Source organism: Alligator sinensis, unplaced genomic scaffold, assembly GCF_000455745.1.
Source record: "Alligator sinensis unplaced genomic scaffold, ASM45574v1 scaffold418_2, whole genome shotgun sequence".
In the NCBI taxonomy this organism is placed as follows: Eukaryota; Metazoa; Chordata; order Crocodylia; family Alligatoridae; genus Alligator; species Alligator sinensis.
Window position 1 is genome coordinate 640,688 of NW_005842682.1, and position 22,819 is coordinate 663,506.

The 22,819-nt window shown below is 40.5% G+C and overlaps 1 protein-coding gene across 1 annotated transcript in view; it reads left to right on the forward strand.

Annotated features, from left to right (window-relative positions):
• DTWD2 (DTW domain containing 2) overlaps positions 1–5,314 on the forward strand; it is a 152,524-nt gene extending 147,210 nt beyond the window's left edge. The window contains exon 6 of the mRNA XM_025215898.1: positions 1,295–5,314. Coding sequence (XP_025071683.1) covers positions 1,295–1,465 — 171 coding nt within the window. The 3' untranslated portion in view covers positions 1,466–5,314. The remainder of the gene's footprint in view (positions 1–1,294) is intronic.
• The last annotated feature ends 17,505 nt before the right edge of the window (positions 5,315–22,819 follow it).

Below are 22,819 nucleotides of genomic sequence, written 5' to 3' on the forward strand. Positions count from 1 at the left end.
AGACTCTTGACTGTAAACCAGCCCTGAGATCCTTGTACCTAGCACTGAACACACAAGTAGTTGGGTGCATAAGTCCATGAAGTTGTTTCAAGGTGTGAATTAAATTCTCACCTAGGCACCTTATTTAGGGTTGCAGGTAGTCCAGGAAATGGGCAGAATTTCAAACAAACCCCTCCTGTTTCTTGACTACCTTTGTCATCCCTGTACTCAGTGTTATAAATTCAATTATTAGGTGTCTAGCTCCCCACGCACTAGATAAGAAACTTAATTTGTGAATTCTATTCCCAGAGACAGGTATTTAACAGGCAAGGAGTGTTGTCACACTTGACTCCTTTTCAAAGCCTTTGCTCTTTCACATTCAGATCAGGCAACTTTCTCTTTCATACTTACTAGGCTGCACAGAAATGTCATTGAAAGCACAGGAAAGAGACAGCGCCTGCCCAGTTGCTTCATGGTCCACCTAGCACCAAGCTCTAGTTGCAGACTGGAGCATGTTCAGCACATGCAGAATCCCTAGAAAAGTTAGCTGAGCAGCTTCAGCATGTCTTGCTGAGCATTTGAACAATTTCAGTTTGGTTTGCAAGGTTTAGTTTTGCCACATTTGAGCAGATTTTCACAGAAGTGGCAAAATGCATGTCCCTTGCACAGAAGCCAGCATCCATCAAATTTCATATCCTAACACTGAAGTATAGTACCTGGGATAGCAAACGGTGGAGTGAGTAGTGGATAGTGAGATTGACTAAGGAATCAGATTAAGAAAAAATGAGACTGGTTAGACAAAGAGATTGGCGCAAATAACCACAGTTGTGGAGAGTGAACTGCAAATAGTTGGGAATGTATGCTAAGCACACTGGGAGTCCAGAGGGGTGGGACTAGGAGCCTGCTGAGCAAGGATATGAAAATGTGGATTTAGGGACATGGGTCAGATGAACCTCAGTTGCGTATCCAAAAGAATCTGCACAGGGTTATTAGGGGGATATATTGGGTCCTTTGTGATCCTAGCTAGCCTTCCTTGGCCTGTCCTTTCATCCCAAGTATGTCACGGGGCTCAAGAAATAATGTTTTACAGTGTGTGGTGACATCTCACGTTTTCCTGCTTGTGCATGTAAGAAGATCCATGGATGATGGGCATTTTCTGTAGGTAAATCATGGGCATATTTTGGGCCCTTTGTTATTGCAAAGTGGAATGTGAGATAATTTTGTATTTTAATGGTAGTCTCTGTACATAAAATCTGGATAACAAGGTATCTCAAAGAATAAATTTTAAAACAAATTTCCTCCTGTTTTTTTGCAGACTATACTTCGTCCTCTACAAGCTTTGTGTTCTTTCCAGCTTCAGCATGGTGCTCAGATCCATCACAGCAAAGAACATCTTCTTAAAAATGGTTTATATGACAAGCCCATGCCAAAGAATAAACGCAAACTCAGAAGAATGGAACTCTTGGTGAATAATGTTAAAATCTAGAAAGGCTGTATATGAAATATTATTTTGTAGCTAATGCACACAGTTTGATACATATTTGGTACAAACAGCCATCAGTCTGGTAACAGACTACCTCCTAGACCCTTTGTATTCAGGAGGCTGTTTACCAACATTGCCAGCTATAGTAAAAGGTAGCACATTTAATCTCATAAAAGTCTATGTGTTCTGCTCAATTGATAACCCCCCTGTAGAGGGGAGGAAGAATGCAGAGAAAAATGTAGTCGTGTTATTTCTAGAGTAAGAATATGATCCCCAGTATGATTGGATAGATTTAATTTGTAGAAGCTTATGTCAGTATTGAAGAGATAATGGCACAGGCAAGGACTGTTTTTCAAAGAAATATTGAATTGCTTAAGGGTATTTTAATTTTAATAATTACAGTAGTCCAAAACAGCAAATGCTGTCTTATGGTTAATTTCAGCATAAGGCACTGTGACTTGAATATTTTTGTTTTAATTTTTAAGGGTTCTTTTTCTTATTTTATTAGACTGGTACCTTGTTTAAAATGATGTATATGATCATGTAGTAAGCCTAGTTTGAGTCTGTCTGCTTTATTCAGTAGTTTTGATTAAGTTGAGTTAGTGTGTGCGTGTTAAGATTTTTTGATAATAAAGAGAATGTTGAAAGAGATGTGTTCACATGACTTGTAGACCAGGTTCTGCTCTCCAACGCTTGGGCAAGACTCGTCAACCCATTCTGACTCAGTGAGCACATATACTCTAACTCCTCTTGTTTACTCCTTTGGTAGTGGAACTTGCATGTATTCCTGTTGAATTTTGAGTCTGAGCTAGGGGACACTAAATGTTGGGTATTTATAGCTACGCTATGTAAATACACTTATCCACACTAGTGAAATCATTTTTGGAAAAGCAGAACTAGTATTACCACACTGTTCTTCCAACAGAAGACGTGCTAACAGGACAAAGGTCAGCTATCTTTGTTGTGAAACAGCTTTTTGTAACTTGATTAAAAGCTACTGAAATTAAGTCTCTGTTTTTGCCAGACAGCTATGAAAAATTGGGTCAAATTCCTCAGGAAACAGTGATAAAAGTGGCTGATGTATATGTGTTCTCTGATACTTCAGCTGTTATTCTTGGGCTTTGTCAACTCGTAATTTATGGCTCATGCTATCAAGAAAGAGAGATTGCAGAAATTGTCATTGTAGACAAGACTCTACATGGTCACCAGCATTCAAATACCTGTGGGAGGTCAAATTTTAGACCAGGTTTTATCTAACTTGATTTGGCTAGCCCCCACCTAGCCTGGACTTTTTCTTAATCTAGGTATAGGTTAGCTGGTTGTTGTCAACCCTGGCTGATACAAGTCATCTAAATCTAATATTTGCATCAATACAGTATTTCTGTATTAGCAGCGAGGAATTTTACAGCAAAAATATCTAATATAAATATTTTTATATAGATGTATTTTTCAGTGAATCAGGAAAGTACTAATTCAGTAGTAGCAACTAGGGTTTGTAGCATTGATGTAAATGGAGGACGCTCACTGTTATTTTGCTACTGTTCTTTCATTCTGCATATTTTGAGACTTGACAAGGGTAGCAGTACATCCCCAGCCCCCAATATGAAGGTTAGCTTCCATATCAGAAGGACTAAATTCTTTTTTTATAAACTAGGGGTTCAAATTCTGGAGAACAGAGGAAATGTTGTATCAGTAGCTGAAACTTGCAAACAACTAAAAATGACTTTGAATTAATACATCAAATAAATAATCTGCTAAATTGAGTTATAATGCCACGCTAGATACTTCTCAGTGTGCAGCTTCTGGACTGAAGGTTTTCTTGCTATTCTGCAAGGGTCAAAGCCCCTACTTCTTAAGCGTGAATAGCTTCATTGACTTGAGGCTACTTCTGGGGGCATTACCCAAGTAAGTAAGGTTTGTAGGATTAGGTCTTACTGTTGAACACACTTATCTCTATTAATTCTGTTAATTCATTCTCTATGTACAGTAAGTACTATATGACCACTATGCAACAGTTAGTTAAGAAATAAAAAAATATGAGGTGTGTTCCACTTCAAACATTACCATCTTAATATGGATAGTACTTTTGGAACCAAGAGTTCTAGTTTTTTGTAGGAGCATCTTAATATTTTGTACTTTCTTTGAGGATTTTTGTAATTTCCAATTTAGCTATAATGTTAAATGTGTTATCTAGGGCAGGTATTTAGTTGCAGTAGAGTTAATACATGAAGTTAGATCTTAAATGATCAGGTATTTTTTTTTACTATTTTTATTTTGAAAGACCTCTAACACTTAAAGGGACTGAAGTGAATTGAACTTTATCCTGTGTGTTAAAGTTCAGTTCAGTTACTTCAGTCCTTTCTTGTAAATTATTCATAATATTTCCTTATATTATATTTTCTTTACTCTCTTTGTCCCTTCTAAACCCCCTTTCCAGTAATCATTCATAGGCAGCAGGAAGTTTTTTAAAGACATTTAGGGCCAAACTTTCAGGTCTAGCCTGTGTTTTTATAGGTATAATTTTGCACCAAGATAATTTGGTATTGAATTTATTATGTATGGAAAGAGTATTAAGAGGATAAATTTGTATGTGAAACAGGTATATAATACCAATTTAATGTTGGTATTGAATTTATTTTGTATGAAAATAAGAGTATTTAGAGGCAAAATTTGTATATGAAACAGGTATATAACCCCAATTTAATGTGGGCAAAAGGTAAGCAGAATTATTTGTAGATGCAGTGTTGTATGTATAAAAATTGAGATTACCTTTGAACACTTGGGCCATCATAATTTATTCTTGTAAACAACATTTTTGTTCTGTAAATTGTGCTGGAAAATTGACTTATTATTTCAGTAGTTAATCTTAGTTATGATGTTCAGCAGTGTCCTTCAAGTGGATACATTTATTTTTAAACAAAATGACGTTGAATTGACAAACGTTAGCAGAGTTTATAAAGCTCAGCTTTAAGTCGATAAGGATCACAATTGCATATTAACGATTTACACATTAAAACAGAAGGTATTGACCAAATCTTAACTTGTTTTACTGCACCTGAGCTTGAAAAACTGTTTTTCACTGTTCCTAAGTCATTTTAATTAGAGGGAGTTTAATTTACGTTTTTATTATTTGCTCTGATAGTTAGTCTTTTTTACTGTCACTTACCAAAAGATCCTTGAAGTTTAAACACTAGCATGAAAGTGAACGTTTAAAAAACATATTAATACAATGTGTTTTCCTTTAATGTTTTGTCCTTCTCCTCTTGTCAACTTTGCACTTTTAATATTACTGCATAAATACATTCTGCCCTCGACATGCCACTGAATGTTAGGGAATCAGTGACATTAGCATGTATGTTGGTGACATTGATATCAACCTTTGATGAAGGAGATTGTAATGCCCTACAATGTTTTAAAGTGACAAATATTTCAATATAAGTTTTGAAAGCAAAAATTGCACGTGATAACACAGACTAATGTAGTTACTTTTAAAGGTGCAGGCATTTCTAAACCTTTATACTTTTATATTCTCTTGATAGAAGAATTCCATTCATTCTAGAAAGTTTTAAATTTAACATTGGTCCAAAAAGAACATTTGTTACTAGCATTACTTAACCTTCATTGCATCCTAAACCTGTCAAGTTCCAACTAGAAGATAATGATGAAATATTACAAAAGTTTTTATTAGTTTTCCATTAAAAAAAAATGTTCCATTGATATGAATAAGATAAAACATAATTTGTAGGTAAAAGGATTTTCTTCTGTATTGCTACATTGGATTTAAGACGTTCATGCTATATTATTTTCTACCATTTCTTTTGTTTAGAAATTTAATTAAACACCTTTTTTTAGAAAGTGTATTTTGGCTCAGTGATTTTTCCTCTAGAGAAATGTTGGGATTTACATAAATGGGTGAACACACACACACAAAGTATTACTTTTTGCCCAGATGATAGAAGACAAGGCTGTTGTGACCATTTGTGATTGGTTGTATACTGCACTGAGTTTGGGTCCACCAGGCTGTTCCTGGTGTGGAAGCCAAATTCTGTGCCAGGTCTTTCAGCGTGCTATTCATGGAGACCTACATGAAGCCCAAATCCCTGTGTAGAAGACGGTGCATAAAACAGATTCCCCTCTGGTCCACTTGTACATATGGCAGTTTGCCTGCGGCAAGATTGTATAGGGTAAGCATTGCAAGTGATTCCTACCACCACAAACAGATGAGCAATGATGTTACATTGCTCTCAGCAACTCTCCAGTATTGTGCTGGGTTGTGGGAATCCCGTGGAGTAGGATTTAAATGAGAGCGTTCTCTACAGCTAGAATATGGCTAGTAGGAAGTTTTAGTTTCAGCACTTTGGCTTGATGTTTCCTTAATTCTAGAACTGATTTAGCAGCTTGCTTTGTCTGCACAATGCAGTCATGGGCAACTGCTTTGTCTTGGTAGCTTGAATAATAGGGGTTTGCCAAGTGGGCCATATTCGATTCAGATTCATATTTGGCCCGATTTGGAGGACAGTGATTCGATTCACTGATTTGGATCGCTGTCCCGATTCATTTAAGCTGAATCCGAACCTGAAGATTCGATTCTGATTCAGAGAATCAGCGATTTGGCCATACACACAGCTTTATATGTTTTTTCTACATACCTCACAGTACCAGGCATGGCTCATGAACGCTGAGATGGTGGGGCAGATGGAGTGTCCCACAGGAGCACAGGGGCCCCCATGCATATTTGCCATTGGACCCGGAAGTGGACCGGAAGTACTTCATAGTTTCATAGTAGGTAGGGTCGGAAGGGACCTGAGCAGATCATCAAGTCTGACCCCCTGCTATGGGCAGAAAAGAATGCTGGGGTCAAATGACCCCAGCTAGGTGATTGTCTAGCCTCTTTTTGAAGACCCCCAGGGTAGGAGCGAGCATCACTTCCCTTGGAAGTTGGTTCCAGATCCTAGCCGCCCTTACTGTGAAGTAGTGCCTCCTGATGTCTAGTTTGAATCTACTCTCAGTCAACTTATGGCCGTTATTCCTTGTTACTCCCAAAAGTGGTCACAGGAACAGGGACTCCCCCATTGCCTGCTGGTCCCCCTTGGTGAGTTTATAGACAGCCACCAGATCCCCTCTCAGCCTTCTCTTCTGGAGGCTGAACTGGTTCAGGTCCCATAGCCTCCCCTCATATGGCCTGCCTTGCTGGACCCTCTCGATGCTAGACACAGTACTCCAACTGTGGCCTGACCAGTGTCGCATAGAGGGGGAGGATTACCTCCTTGGACCTGCTCATGATGCATCTGTGGATGCATGACAAGGTGCGGTTAGTTTTCTTGACCACATCCTCACATTGGCAGTCCACTTCTGGGTCCGCTGCCAAGCACGCAGGCCCCATTCTGCCTCCCCAACTCAGCGATTGGCTGCGGGGGGACCGCAAGTGTCCCCCACTGACCCAGGAGGGGGTCCCCCACATGCTCCACAGTGAACCCGGAAGGGGACAAAAAGTGCTTCTGGTCCACTTCTGGGTCTGCTGCCAAGCGCACCCGTGGGATGCTTCATCAGCCCCAGCATCTCAGTGTTCGCAAGCCACGCCTGGTACCTCAGAGTATGTAGAAAAAACATATAAAGCTGTATCTATGACCAAATCTCTGAATCTCTCCAAGTCAATTCAGAGTATTCCTATTCAATGCAGAGAGATTAATGAGTCTTTTGATCCAATTCACATTTGGGGATATGGCCACTGAGTCAGGCCAAATCTCCTCCGAGTCGAATCAGCTGAAGCTGAAGCTTTGCACAGCCCTAATGGATAAGGCTATGTGAATATTTTCTTTGGACTCGCTATTTCCAAAAGGATGTTGTCAGCTGACCATTGTGCCCTCTGTGGGGAAAGCCTTATTCTTCACAGAGCAACTGGCAAACTGCTGCAGTTATATAGGCAGGCATAGTACCAATACCTGCAGTATAGTCATTTCTCTCTATTTATGATATAATCACATATTCATCCTCATGTGTATGTGTTCACTGCCCTCATTTGCGTATCATTGACAATTATATTTCAGTTCATTTCAGGGCCAGACATAGACATGGGTGAACTGGGCGGCTGCCCGAGGCCTGGATAGTAAGGGGGCCTGAAAAATAGTAATTTTTAAATTATTATTAACATTATCTCTGGTGAAGGAAGGCCCAATACTAAAAGTTGATCTGGGGCTGCCAGGAGTCTAGGTACAGTGCTGCCTCACTGACAGAAGATTGTGTATGCAGGGCCAGATGCAACCTTGCTTTTCTCCAGACCAGGTAAGTAGCAAGTTGAGCACCTTGCAACTTGTCACCATGCAACATTTGTGTAGGGCAGATGACAGTTTTGAACTGTGGTAGGAATTAGGCCCCTTGATCTAAACTTCTTTTTAATTGAAAAAGAAGACCAAAGCAACATTATAAAATTTGTCATTGTCATTGGGGGCTGAGTACCATCATGGGGTTTCTGTACCTTGAAGAATTTGACAGATTATTGGCAATTTGACATTAATTTAACTATCCATCTTTTAACGTTGCATTGTTTCTCTAAAATAGACACTTGTTTTAGTTTCATATACCTTCTTCCCCACAAATGTTGTAAGTATTTTTCAAAATACACCTATTGCGATTGAGGAAAAGTGAATTTTCATTTCTTTAGATGGGTTATACTGGGGTACATGAAGAAATGGGTTATTACTGTTTGGGGCTTGTGTAAATGTTTGCAGGAGCATAGTCTAAATTTGAACCTGCTTCGTTTCCATAATTGTTGCTAACAATATGTAATAAGAAAAGAATGACAGTGTGGTATGTTATTGTATCAAGTTATAGGCAAGACAAGGTTCTTTGGGTATATATGGTATCTTTTATTAGACCAACATAAATAGTTGGAAAACAATATTTTGGCAAGCTTTTGGGGTTAAAAACCCTTCATCAGACTGAGGAAGTCTCTGCAGTTGGTGTGTACTCTTCCTGGATGGAATGAATAGTAAAGAAGCCAGAGGCTGGGCTGGTATGCATGTAAGATAGGCAGTCAGTGAAGATGTAAATTGAGGAGTCAGTGGGTGAGAGACAGGGTGGGTAGGGGGGAGAAGAGGGATGAGTGTAGCAGTTAGATAGTGGAGAGGTACCTGGGGAGTCAGATGTCAGGCAGGTTATAATGTGTCATAAATCCAATGTCTATATTTAGTGTATGATTTTTTGTATCCAGGAGGTTGATGAAGTGAAGTTCATAAGCTTGTCTCTGAGAAGTGTTCTGTAACTTTCCTTTGAGGATTAGAACAGAGAGATTTAAGAGAGAGTGGTTTTGTGAGAAATGTGTCCCCGCAGGTAATTGGGTATTCTTGTCTTTGATAACTTTCCGGTGTGTGTTCATTCTGGTGTACAGTTGTTGTTTGGTCTCTCCTACATATTTTCCATCAGGGCATTTGGTGCACCGGGTGAGAGATATTACATTTCTGGAGGCACAGCTGTAAGATCCAGGAATGCTGATGGCTCTGTTGTGGGGTGTAGTAATTATGGGGGTGGTGGAGATGTGTTGGTAGGTTTTGCATTTCTTGTCCTGGCATGGTCTGGATCCATTTGGTGTGTTCTGGGCCTGAGGAAGTTTGCTTCTGGTAATGAGGTTAGTGAGGTTCAATGCTTGTTTGAAGGCTAGGATGGGTAGTTTTGGGAAGATCTCTTTAAGAATAGGGTCTCTTTCTAGTATGGATTGCAATTGTTTGAGGATTTTCCATATGGGTTTGAGGGAGGTGTGATATGTCATAACCAGTGATATATGATTCATGGAGGGTTTTCTTCTGTACTGCAGCAATTCTTCACGTGGTATCCATGTGGCTCTTTCAAATGTGCGATCTGTCTCTCTGGAGGAGTGTCCTTGTTGGGTGAAAGCCTTTTTAAGATTGGTGAGGTGGCAATCCCGGGTGTTCTCTTCAGTGCAAATGCAGTGGTATCTGAGGGCTTGGCTGTCTATCACAGCTTTCTTGGTGTGTTTAGGGTGATTGCTGGTTCTGCGCAGATATGTATGTTGGTCTGTGGATTTCTTGTATAATGTCGTCTATATTTTACCATTCTGGATACTGATCATCATATCTAAAAAGGAGGCATTGGTGCTGGAGTATTCAAGAGATAGTTGAATGGAGGCATGATGATTGGAAAAAAAATTTTTGATTGGAATGATTGGAAATTGTTTTCCAACTATTTAAGTTGGTCTAATAAAAAATATCATATTCACCCAAAGAACCTTGTCTGCCTATGTCCTGAGACCAACACAGCTACAGCCTACACCCAGTATCAAGTTATGGTACTTTATTACACTGGAAAATAGTAATCCCCTAAGGGATTTGAATTTTACATGATAGCCACTTGCTTTATGCAGAGATGGGAACAGGCAAAATGATTTAAGTTTGTACTACATGACTAATTAACTGAATATAATTTTCTGGCTAAATTTACATATTTTAACCTGGATAATAGGCAAGACAATTGGAAAAAGGGGTCAGATAGAAATCTGGACACAATAATTACCATTTCTCAAAAGAAGCCATATTGTGAGGAATACTTAATTTAGATGAGAAAATCCAATTAAATATTTTTTTCTCTCAGAAAGTTTGTACATTTTGAGCAGGAGTGTGCACAGAATAGAGTTATGAATTCTGGTTTTTCACTTGACTGTAATGAAATACATAGCAGAGAAGTATCATTTTCATAATTTTTAATTAGAATACAGCATTAATGGATGTGCTAATGGAAAGCAGTAGTAGTCTGATATTTGCCAAAAATTGAACAGTTGTGATGTATAATTCTGATTTTTCTATGCAAAGGATTTAACTTGCAAATTTATTCTTCCCCTCTCCCTTATTTTTAAAGGGACATTAGCTAGTAAGGTGAAGATATTACTCTTAAAGTTCCCAGTATATGATGAAACTCCTTTAGTTTCTATTTTTACTTTACATTTTATTTTAATGTGCGTATATTTGTATGTATGTATATATATTAAGGGTGCACGAATAAAGATTTTTTTGGCTGAAACCGATGGCCGATTATTAACCAGCCATATCAGCTGATACTGATCTGATTGCCGATATGCAGCCCTACAGCTTGGAGAGCAGAGTCCAGCTGGTAAGTCTGTGGTGGGGGAGGGGAGCGGGGGGCACAGATCAAGCCCCCCACGATGAAGGGAAGGAATGGGGCTGGGGCAGGGCAGGGGCAGGTGCTGCCCAGACAGGGCAGGGCATGAGAGAGAGCTGCAGGTGGCTCATCGGGGGGCGCATGGGGTAGGGAGGGGGGTGCAGGTCCCTAATGCTGCATCTAGTCCAGGGGAGGCATGTGGGGCATGTGCCTCCCCAGATCTGTGCACAGGCTAAGGGCAAGCTGCCTGCTACAGGCTGGGGGCTGGGCCAGGACTGTGCTCAGAGAGGGTGGGGCGGGGCGGGGTGGTGTGGCGGTGGTGCTGGGAGTGGGGGCTTGGGAGTGGGCTACAGTGAATTTTGGGGTGGCTGTAGCCCACCCCATAGCCCCCACTCTGGCGCCGCTGCTGCCTGCCCCACCCCCATTTATCTTGAGTGCAGCCCCTGCCGGGAAGAATCCAGCGTAGCCCCTGGCCCTGAGCCTGTAGCAGACAGCCTATCCTCACCCCACGCACAAATCTGGGGGCCACATGCCCCCCATGCCTCCCCCAGGGCAACTGCCCTTCCCTGCTGCACTTCCTGGACAAGCCTTCCGTCCTGTGCCCTGCACCACCCTGGCTGGGCAGTGCTTGCCTCAGCCCTAGTCCTAACTCCCTCCCTCACCATGAGGGCTTTGATCTGCCCACGCCCCTTGCCTTGCCTTTTACCCACACACACAGACTTACTGGTCAGACGCTTCTCTCCATGCTGCCGAGCTCCATTCCTGGCTGCATGCAGGCTGCAGCTGCGTGCATGCATGCAGCATTTATCAGTGACATTATCGGCTATACTGGCCAAAAAAGCTGATTGCTGTTAATGTCAATTTTCCTTGTATCAGTGCCAATCCAATACGGACCGATATATCGGTGCACCATATATGTGCATATGTACATATAGGTGCATATACACTGTTTAAAAATTGGAAAAGTCTTCCATTTAGGTTTCATGTGCTCTGTTTTCCTAAGATCGTTGGGGATTATGCACATATCAAGGACAGGTTTAGTTCAAAGTCATATTTTTATGGAGTAGAAATTCCCAATTTTTTTCTGTTCCTGGTTGTGTAGTCACAGCAGGCTTAGCAAACGTATTCAGCTCCTTGCATCATATTTTATATGGTTATATTGATTTTTAAGGTCAACCTCAATGATTGCCCTCAGGTAGCCCAAAGCCACAAGTGCCAGCCCTCAATGTAAGATCTAACAAGCGTTTAGATCTTACATTGTGGCCTACACCAAAGATGTCTACGTTGTTCTTTCTGTTCTTTGAGTGGAGTCATTTAAGAATCAGTCTGCAAACTATTTGTATTTTCCTTCAGGCAGCAGAGGAAGAGTGCAGAATGACCAGAAGCCAGCAATAGGGAATAGTGAGATTGCTGATGCTAGATTTACTGTTGTGCTGTTGAGTCCCAAACATACCAAACATCAGGGTGGTCTAGAGTAGTGCTTCTCAAAGTGGTCGCTGGTCTGCAGCGAGTTGCCCGGAAAGAAAGAAATATATTTTCAGAAGCATAACACTGATATGTCATAGCGCCACAGTTCATACGTTCCAACACTCCAGGTGATGTCACGTCGTGCGAGGTGAGGAAAGAGAAAGAGCCGGTCGCGCATTTGTGTAGTGCTGTTACACGCAGTTGCTGCCATCGGCTGAACCAGGCACTGGTCCCTGGCCCACTGGAAAAAAAAATTGCCGGTTTGCCACATCAGATAGTTTGAGAAGCAGTGGTCTAGAAAGCAGGCTCAGCCTCAGACTGAAGCTCAGACAAGCTTCTGGAGACAGGCTGGACTGACATGGAGGCTTGAGGCATCTTCAATGTAGATGGTTGCTCGTTTAGGACAGATTTAAGGTTGTCCAGAGCTAGCAAGGAAGACCATTATTATGACAAGAAGCCTTCTGATATGAAAAATTATTAGGTAGCATGTGCATAAAATGTTACTTCAGTAATGTCTGTTTCATTTTCATTTGTAATTTAAGAAAAAAGTCGATATTTGTCAAATTATGAAGGAGCAAATCAGTAAGGGTTTTGTTCAGGACTTGATCACACCTGACCCAGAAAGAAAATACATAGTAGGTACCAGAAGGTTTCTTTGCTTGTGTGTTCTTCGTAAGATATGAGGAACATCAATTTCTTTCTTGGGAATACAGGAATACTTCCTTCTATTCTCCGCCAACGGCACATGCCATTTTAAAGGTGATGGGACTTAAGTCTACTGGATAACTACAAAACCAAGCTACATTCAAATTGTATAATCCTGATTCTCAGGCATGGGATCTAATTAGGGATGTGGTACACCTTAAGCCTCTATTTTTATTTTTTAAAGTAGCTTTCTCCTATGGGGGAGTAAAAAGATTTTTTAAAAGCCTTGCCAAGTAATGTTATTTACCACAAATGTAATTATTTGGAATTACTATATTGCAATATTGTGGTGAATTACTTCACTAAGGAAAAATACTACTTTTAATGTCGTAAGAATTGTTTTTCTGCAGTTATTTTCAACTAATGAAATACATGTGGGATCACAGTGCTGAAGTCATGGTGTGGAGCTGATATACATCGATAAAGACTATCAGGATGTCGGTTATAGTTTCTGTTATGTACAAGTTCATTTTAGTATTCTATTATTGACTGGTGAATTAGCTCTCTTTATTAAGCTTGTAGATTTTGACAGATGACTTCTCTGAACCAACTATGAAGTCCTAAGAACAAGATTATCATCTCAGATCATTTTTCCATGGGGAGTGTGTGCGTGCGCGTGTCTGAATGAAAGAAAGAGAGAGAGCACAGAATGGTATTAAAAGAATGCTAAGAGAGCGATTGTGCTTTTGAGGCAAGAAATGAGTTGTAAGCCATACCCCAAAATAGCTGCAAGTGGCATTGTGACTTGGACAAATCTCTCAGTCACAGCTCCTATTCACTGTGTTCTCCTTGCTCCAGCTGAGTAAATATATTTCTTAAAGGCTCTAGCATAGGCTGGAAGTGCCAGCAACAAATGAAGATAGTGCCTGTGACAGCTCAGCTACATTGGTCAACATAATGGAGTGAATGGAAAATCTAAATTCTACCCTTTCCCCTTTTGTTGCTTGCACACCTGTCTCATAGACCTGAAACAGTGACTTGAATTATGAATGCATCCTACTTAGCAGAAGGATGCAAAGTGTGTTTTTATAACCTTCACTTGTCTAACTTAAATAGCTTGTGTTTTAGTCCCCCCGATTTGGATCTTGCAGCCCAATTAATAGACCACCTAATTCATGCAGAATTCTTTTTACTGAAGTTGAAACATATAAGCCAGTGGGTCAAATGGATCAAACAGCTGAAGACTGCTGCTTTATTGAACAATTTGGAAGAGATTATATGATCAGTAATTTACTCTGTTCTGAGACTATATGAGAGAGAGAGAGAGAAAAATATTCTGAGATCTACCATGTGAGCGGAGACCTGAGCCAGGTAGAGAACCTATGGCTATGTTAAGATAGCATCTTAGGCACTAGAAGTATAGTCTCGTCAGTGGAGAGTTGTACCCATGCTAATGTATCCTATTTCTCTGTATAGCCAAATAGCATGCATAATGTGTCATAGAGCTGTACTGCTTCTGGTACTCGAGCTAGCTTGTTCACAGGATTGCATTTTACCATCTAGACATACCTTAAAGAGATTCAGCTGATTGTTTCTTTTGCCCTTCAGCTTTTGGAGTTTTTGGCATTTTCAGATTATTAATGCTGTTATGTGAATGTGATACTCTCTCACACCTATATCTAAAGTTAAAAAGCAAATGGGCATTTTGAGCAAAGCTCACCCTGGGGGATTAGCTCAAAGTCTATACATTTACCTCTCAATTCAGTCCTCAAAACAGGATTTTGTGCTGGCCTCTTACAGAGGTGTGAACTGTCTTCTCTGAAGCTATGGATGTCATTTTTGCCTATTGAATTCCACATGAGGTTTACCCTTAACTTCAATATAGCTAGGATTTCATCTTTGTCTTTAATCTGAGTATATTTTGCTACCTTTTTAGACTAGAAAAACCAAATCTCTTCCTGTATTTTATCTGTTCATATATATCCCAGGTTTTCACAGTGAAACTTTAGCCTGCTAACCTAAACTGCATTGGTACTCAGCTGTAACATATGGTTTTATTCCCTCCTCTTAATTTCATGTGGGGGTAAAAAGCTGTTTCCTTTTATTTTTGTGATCACTATTAGTCACCTGAATTAGTGAATCTACCTCTGCTGTGTGGTAGCAGATAACAGACATTTGCAAATAGATTCTTCTGCCACAGTTTTTCTTATGAAGACGTTAATTTGCTTTTTAATCTTTCTTGATTAATGTTAGAATTGAATTCAGAGGAGGAAATAAAACACGTTGACAGGATTTTTTCCAGAGGTTGTTCCAGACAAGCTGATTTCTACATGAATATATATATAAGTAAGAAGTGTCTGTCTAGCCAATGACTCCAATGAGGAAATCATGTTGGAGCCAAAACTTCCTATGTAAAATGCATGATAGTCTTAGTGCTCATGTTTAAATGTTAATAAGGTTGGTCCTGTAGAATAGATGGAGTATGCGTATATTTCCAAGCATCATTTTTGTATGCCACTATTAAAGTTGTCACAAGTAATCTGTCTTAAAATAGAATAAAAAGCAAATGAGGAAAATGAAACAGTTGTTTTTGCCTAAAGTGGTACCTAGCCCTGCTTGACATGCAAGTAGATTTGCTTCATAAAAATGAAACTACCCTCTAATTATTAGATTCCGTACATGGAAAATGTATAAATTTGTTATAACTTTCTATGTATAGCATGTTATTATTGGGGGGTCATCTTAAATTTATTCCCCCCAGCTGCTGCAGGGGAGCAGGTGGGGGAACAGTGGGGGGCAGGTGGTAGCGGAGAGGCAGGGGAGCAGGTGGGGGAAGGGTGGGGGGTAGGTGGTAGCGGAGAGGCAGGGGAGCAGGTGCAGAGGTGGAGGGAGCAGGCGGCTGGGAGGTCACCACTTGCCTTCCTGCTTTCTGCCTCACTTGTGCCTACTCCCCCACCACCTCTGGCCCACTGTGGCTTTGGTCCCCCCTACCCCTACTTTTCCCTGTCCTCCCCACCTCTCTACAACTGAGGCATCAGGAGGACAGCGGCTGGGAGAGATATGCGGGAAGTGAGGTAGGGGAAAATGAAGCAATGGGGGACATGTGGAGGGGGTCAGATAGCAGCTGCAGGTCTGGAACTGGAGCCACGGCAGCTGTCTGTCCCCCACTCGCCCCCCCGCCCCCAAATCTCCTACTTGATTCCAAGATAAGGTGCTTTTTCCCCCTTTATTAAATGGGGAGAACAGCCTCACCTTGGAATTGAGTAAATAAGATATTCAACTGATTGGAATGGCATGAAAATGAAGAGGAATCAAGCTCCATTTCTAAATCTCTCCATGTGCTCTTTTCAGACTTAGGCTTCCTGGTGCAAACACTGTATGCCTGGACAAGCAGGGATAAAAGATTCACAAAAAACGAATGTCATTATAAAAGATCAGCTGTGGAAGTTCATGCCAAAGCAGCACAACTGAAGCCAAATGTTAGGTGTTTCCTTTTTCAGATTTATAAAAACATGTTATATTTAACAAGATCCTTCCATAAGCTTCAGTGTTGCCATTGGACTTACCCAGCCCAAATAAGTCCTAATTCTGACTGTGGCTTTTGGGTGCTAATGTAGTATAAATGCTAGTGCCTTTTATCAATGAAATATCCGAGTACATTTCAAAAGGTTACTTAAGCATCCTAACATACCTGTGAAACCAAGAACTTTACATCTTTATTTAATATAAAGATGTAAATTAAAAGAATGTATGTAAAAAAAAAAAAAAAGACACCCAGAGGGGTCCAGGTCCAGTTCTGCTCTCCTTGCTCATCTTGCATTATACCATGAGGTGCAGAACTCATCCATAAGAGTGAATGGAGGCCAGGTAATTCCTCTGCAGTTGTTGTGGGGTGGGGGTTCTGGACCACTAGATCCCATTATATGCTGACCCACAGTCTTTCCTTTGCTTACCCTCACCATGGCTATCTACTGTGGCAATGGTAGCATGAAGACCCTTGCTGTAACATGTAAAGGTTGACTGAGTACCCCTGTGAAATCATTCATCAGTCAGTGGCTTCAGTGGAGTTTGGAAGATCTCTCAGCCAAAATTTGCAATGGCTTAAAAAAATATATGGTACTAGGGGAGAGCTGGAGTTCAGGCAGGGTACTGCTCATTTCCTCTTTCTCTTGTCTCTTGATTTGAGACGAGAAAGAAAATGAAAATTTGACTGGGACGACTAGATGCTGAAAAGACGGACAAGCGGAAAAAGTATAAGGAAAAAGATGTGGAATGAATAGAGGAAGTAAAACTCTGCATTTAAGGTTCTAGAAGCTTTAATGGTTGATGTTTAAATCTCGTTGTTTTTATGTATGAGGGGATGGCAGGTACCATGACTAAAGCGTTAGACTGTCAGAGCTTGAGAGTCAAAAATGGGTTGTGAGCATAGAAAGCTCCAGTTACTACTCTTTGTGTTTAAGGTGGTGAAACCTGCTTTGAGCAGGTCTGAGCTGTATTATTGTCGGGGGTGGGGGGATGGACCCCAAAGCACCTACTTCCTCTCTGACTGCAAGAAATCAAGCTATACCTGATTTACATTGGTATAAATGAATCAGGCTTAAAATCTCAAGTCAAAGTACTCAATTAGCTTTAGATTTGTCCTGGTTTGAAGAGAGTGGACATGTGCTCAGGTTCTTTGGACAAAGCTTGAAACATGCTTCAAGTACAGTGCATATAACTTGTGCCATGCACTTGCTCAATGTGTGAGTTCATGTTTTTGTGGCTTCCCTCCAGCCTCTGGGTTCATCACCAGCAAGATAATCCCTGTCCATTTTCCCCTGCTGGGGGTGCATCAAACTGGTAGATAGGCAAGCTAAATACCCCAGGGCCACTTTTGAATGCCACCTGCAGTGACACTCTCAGGCTATCCCAAAACAGAGAGCTTGTGTATAGCAATGGGGCTCTCATTCAGGGACACCCTGAGCTGCTTGCTTGGTCTTAGGCACTCAGTGGAAGCAAGTTGATATAGCTTATTTTGTCAGCAGCAGACTTGGCATTGGGAGACGTCCATAAGAAGCTTTTGTCTGAAGAACTTTTAGCAATGTATGCAACTTCATGCTTGATGCTCCTACAAGGAAACTTGGATGCAATAGGTTCATCATGTGATTCCTTAGTTTTCCTCCCTTACTAGCAATAAGATGATGACACACTTGATTTCTTGTTCTTTTCCCACCAGCCAGCATACCTGGACAACTGCACTTTTTCACAGAAAGAAGTGCCGCAAGTGACCATCTTGAGAGCTTTGTTCTTGTCACAAACTACCAAATGCAACATGAAAGGCAGAACAGCAGGCATGTGCTTTAGAGAAAATGCAAAGTGGAGGCAGGCCAAGTGAAAGAAAGCCCCATCTTGTATATGGTAAAAGACACAAGTTTTCTTTTATTTAAAGTTCAAGGAGAGATGTTTTGGATCCATAGCCTTTGTAATCTCTCCCCACGCTTCCAAACCCAGGGACCTGCAGAAAGTTACAGTCGCAGTTTGTGCTCGTAAAAGCCATGCAGCAAAGTATTTGTTTTCATCTACTAGCTGAGGTGTTTCTTTGAAGCCATTTGTTTTTAATTGAGCCTTCCTACACAGGTACCTTCAGGTGATCAGATGTGGGTCATCATACCAGCCTTTGATCATATCTCAATAGAAATGCAATCTACTAGGAGGGAAAGAAAGGAACTATTTCTGGTTTTGGCATATGAACACAACCAAATGATCATTTATTGGTACTGTTTAAACAAATATTGCAGCTGATTACCTTTGTGTATTACCTTTGCAGTACACATTATGCAGTGCTATTGGGTGAAAAATAAAGGACAGTCAAACCAGTGAATTTGTGCTTATACAGAACTCTGCGGTGGTATCCTGAACAAAGGTATTCAAGTGAAATGGAGTTTTTATGCTGAAAGTTGCTAAAGTTAGCTGTGATAGTCAATAAGTTCCAAGTTCTCTTTTAATTCTTGGAGGGTTTTTTTAAAGACTTTCCAGTGAACTAAAAACAGAGAAGAAATTATTTTTGCGTTTAGATATAAGAGTCCCTTCATCTGTCCTCTGGGGATTGACGAGAGCCATTTCCACATAGTGATCCCAGGTAACATCTCTGATGTCCAAAAGCTCCCGAATTGACAAAAATGCCAAAGCGCACAAAGATAAAGATACGGACACTGTTTTTGTCATACAAAAGAAAATCCATCCTTTGTGGCTTCTGCCTTCTATATACATACAGAATATTTGATGCAGCAGAAGCAACAGGGTCTATTGCCACCTGCTCTGCCAAACAGCTGAACAAAGAGCTGAAGCATTTAGTAATGCCAGAAAAGTAACAGGAGTCCAAGCCCTGAGAATGCTTTGCTTTGAGTTTATTGAAATGTATGCCAGGCATACAATCTGTGCAACCAGGCCCTTGATCTGCTACTGGATCCCTTATTTCTGTCAAGAAAGTGGACTTGGCTGGTCAAAAAGAGGGGAAGTCTATAGTCTCTCCTCCTCTCACATCCCCCCACTCCATTTCAATCTCATGTTGCGTGTGCATCTTTATGCTATTTCTCTGGAGATGGCTGTGATATGATAAAATCAGTGTTATAACTTAACTGAAAAGGAGCAAGCCCTTGTTTTAACAGAACGAATGTTTGATGCTGAACATAGTTGGAGATTACTACCTCTTTCTAGATTTTACCTTACTGTTCATTTAAATGTACTGAATATTCTACCTAGTATAAAATGCAGTCTTGCATTAAAACACAACTTTCAGCACCAGCATGTTGCACAGATGCTATAGAAAGCATAGCTTTTTCAGCATAGTCGTATTTGTTCATGCATGCGGAGCATAGGTTTCTGATGTTTATTGAGCTTTTTTCATTATTCTAATATAACCTTTTGCTTTAGAGTAGGGTGTATTTAAGCAGAAGTTCATTGCATATGGCGTTACCAGTAAAGTGCTCTTGGAACAATGAATGTTGGGAACAGGCATAAAAAATAGATGGGAACTTTGGATGAAAAAATTTTAAGTTCATTAAAGGTTTCTATGAAGTTGACAGTATTAAGCAGTAAGTTAATGGAGCTATACGATGCAGTCGATCTGATCAACAGAAGATTTAGAGGCTGTTCATCTCCCATTGTTCTTTACCAGATACTAAAATGTTTATGCCCATGGCACTTTACGAGTATATCAGAAATATGGTAGGAACTAAAACTGAAGTAATTAGGTTTTTCCTGCTTTTTTATTATAGATGTAGATATTTTTATGTGCTACTAGGAAGCACTGTTTTCATGCTTTTTTTTTTTTTAAATTTTCAGACATTCACTTTCTTTAATGCATTTGAACATAGATGTTAGTGTTATAAAACATAAGGTACATGGGGTGAGCTTTAAGAAGTATTCTTTAACTAGGCAAGCGCTAGCAAATTGAAAACCAAGCCACTATAATTAAATGAGTCAAACTAGCCTTTTAAACAGAGGAACGCAACTTGCATGATAGTGAGAATGTCAAAAATCAAAGAATGGCATTATGGCATTGGAGGAATGATGTTAAGCTGATAGAGAAACCAAGTATGAAAAATATGAGGAACGTAAGAAATAATGCGAATTAAAGAGGCACAAATTTTAGTGGTAAATGTTTGATGGGAATGCAGCGAGAGAGAGAGGAGCTGGGTATTTTGACAGTCTTGAAGAGAAGGGTCATAGAAAAGGCATAGTTAGAGGTTGCTCAGAGGTACCTAATAAGGAAAATGGGAGCTTAGATTGAAAAGGATAATTCTTTAACTGTATAATATAATGAACTCCAGCCACAAAGTACGCGTAACTTAAGGCTATAATTCCATCATGAGTTTCTGGAAACAAGAACGTTCCATTCAAACTCTATTCTTACAGTTTTCAATCAGATGAAAATCTGTCTCATGGTATACAGTTGAAAGTATGTATATTTAGCATCATAGGAAAGTAGGGTTGGAAGAGACTTCACAAAGTCATCTAGACCAGCCCCCTGCTCAAGGCAAGATCATCCCTGACTAAACCAACCCAGACAAATCTAACCTGCTCTTGAAAATTTCCAAGGATGGAAATTCCACAGTTTCTCTAGGTAGCCTGTTCCAATGCTTGACTACCCTCATAGTCATAAAGTTCCTCCTACTTTCCAACCTAAATTTACCCTGCTTAGTTTGATGCCATTGTTCTTAGTCTTGTCATATACAGCCACAGAGAAAAGTCTATCTCCATCCTCTCTCTAATTACCATTTAGGTATTTGAAGAATGTTATTAAATGCCCCCCTCAGTCATCTCTTCTCTATACTAAATAAACCTAGTTTTTTCAGCCTTTTCTTGAGTTTTGCTTCTCAGGCCCTAATCATTTTTGTTGATTTGCATTGGACCCTTTCCACATTGTCCACGTCCTTTTTGAAGTGTGGGACCCAACACTGGACACAGTACTCCAGGTGAGGCCTCCTTAGTGCTGAATAGAATGGAAGAATCACTTCCCTTGATTTGCAAGTGACACTCTTGTTGATTCAACCCAAAGTGCTGTTGGCTTTTTTTTGCGACAGGAGCACACTATGGATTCATATTCAGTTTTATCATCCATTGTAACCCCCAGGTCATTCTCTGAAGAACTGCAGCTTAGCCACTCATTTTCCAGTCTCTATTTGTGTATGCAATTCTGTCATCCCAAGTGCAGGACTTTGCCCTTATCCTTGCTGAATATCATCTGATTGATTGCTGACCATTTTTCCAGTCTATCCAGGTCAGTCTGGATTCTAGCTTTGACCTCCAGAGTGTCTGCAGCTCCACCCAACTTGATGTCATCTGCAGATTTGCTAAGTGTGAACTGAATCCCATCATCCAAATCATTAATGAAGATGTTGAACAGTACTGGACCCAGAGCAGATCTCTGTGGGGTACCACTTGATACCTCTTCTCAACTAGGCATTGAGTCACTGAGGACAGTTTGCTGAGCATGATGATTCAACCAGTTATGTATCCACTATACAGTAAGTTAGTCTGTATTTCCTTAGCTTGTTAATAAGAATATTGTAGGAGATAGTATCAGTAACCTTGCTAAAGTCAAGGTGTATCACATTTGCTGCTCTCCCCAATCCACAGAGTTTGTCACCTTATGATAGAAGGAAATCAGGCTAGTCGGGAATAAGTTGCTCTTGGAGAATCCATGCTGGCTCTTCTGATCATCTCATCCTTCAGGTGCTTCACAATAGACTCCTCGAGGACCTGCTTGTTCCAGGTATTTGCTTTCCAGCCTAACTGGTCTGTAATTGCCCAGGTCCTCCTTCATCTCTTTCTTAAAGATGGGCACTTTGTTAGCCCTTTTCCAATCATCCAGGGCCTAACCAACCTCCATGGGTTCTCAAAGGGGATGGTTAATGGCTCTGAAATTATCCCAGCACCTTAGCCTGAGCCATCCTATCTGGCTCTGACTTGAAAGCATCTAGCTTCTCTGAGTAATCCCTAACACAGTGGTTCTCAACCTTTTCATATTCAAGGGACTCCCCTTGGAAAATATCAGCTTTTAGTTTTTACTCATTTTTTTGACTAGGGAAAAATAATAGAGCCATTTTTCTGTTGCAGAGAACTCAGAAAGGTCACAACAGGTCAGAATGTTTGTTTTTGACACTTATGGATTCTTATTGGAAATCTCTGACTTTTTGTGAATCAGGTTTGCACACCTAACAGTGCTAACATTACATCGCACACCATAATACCTTTGGAAAGATCTCAAGGTACCCTAGGGTGCCGTGGAACTCCAGTTGAGAATCACTGCCATAATGTGTTCTTCCATTATTTTAGGCTTTTTGTTTCCTTCCCTGTCTGTGCTGCCAACTGTACTTGTCATCTGATAGCTACCTCAATGTGTGAAGACTAAAGTGAAGAAGGTATTGAATAATTTAGCCTTCTCATTATCATCTGTAACTAGATTGCCTTACACAGTCTGTAAAGGACATATGATTTCTTTGGTCTTTCTCTCACTTTTGACATGCTTGTAGAGTCCCTTTTCATTGCCCTTCATGTGCCTTGCCAGCTGCATCTCAGATTGTGCCTTTGCCTTCCTACTTTTGTCCCTGCATAACTGTACAATGCTCTTAC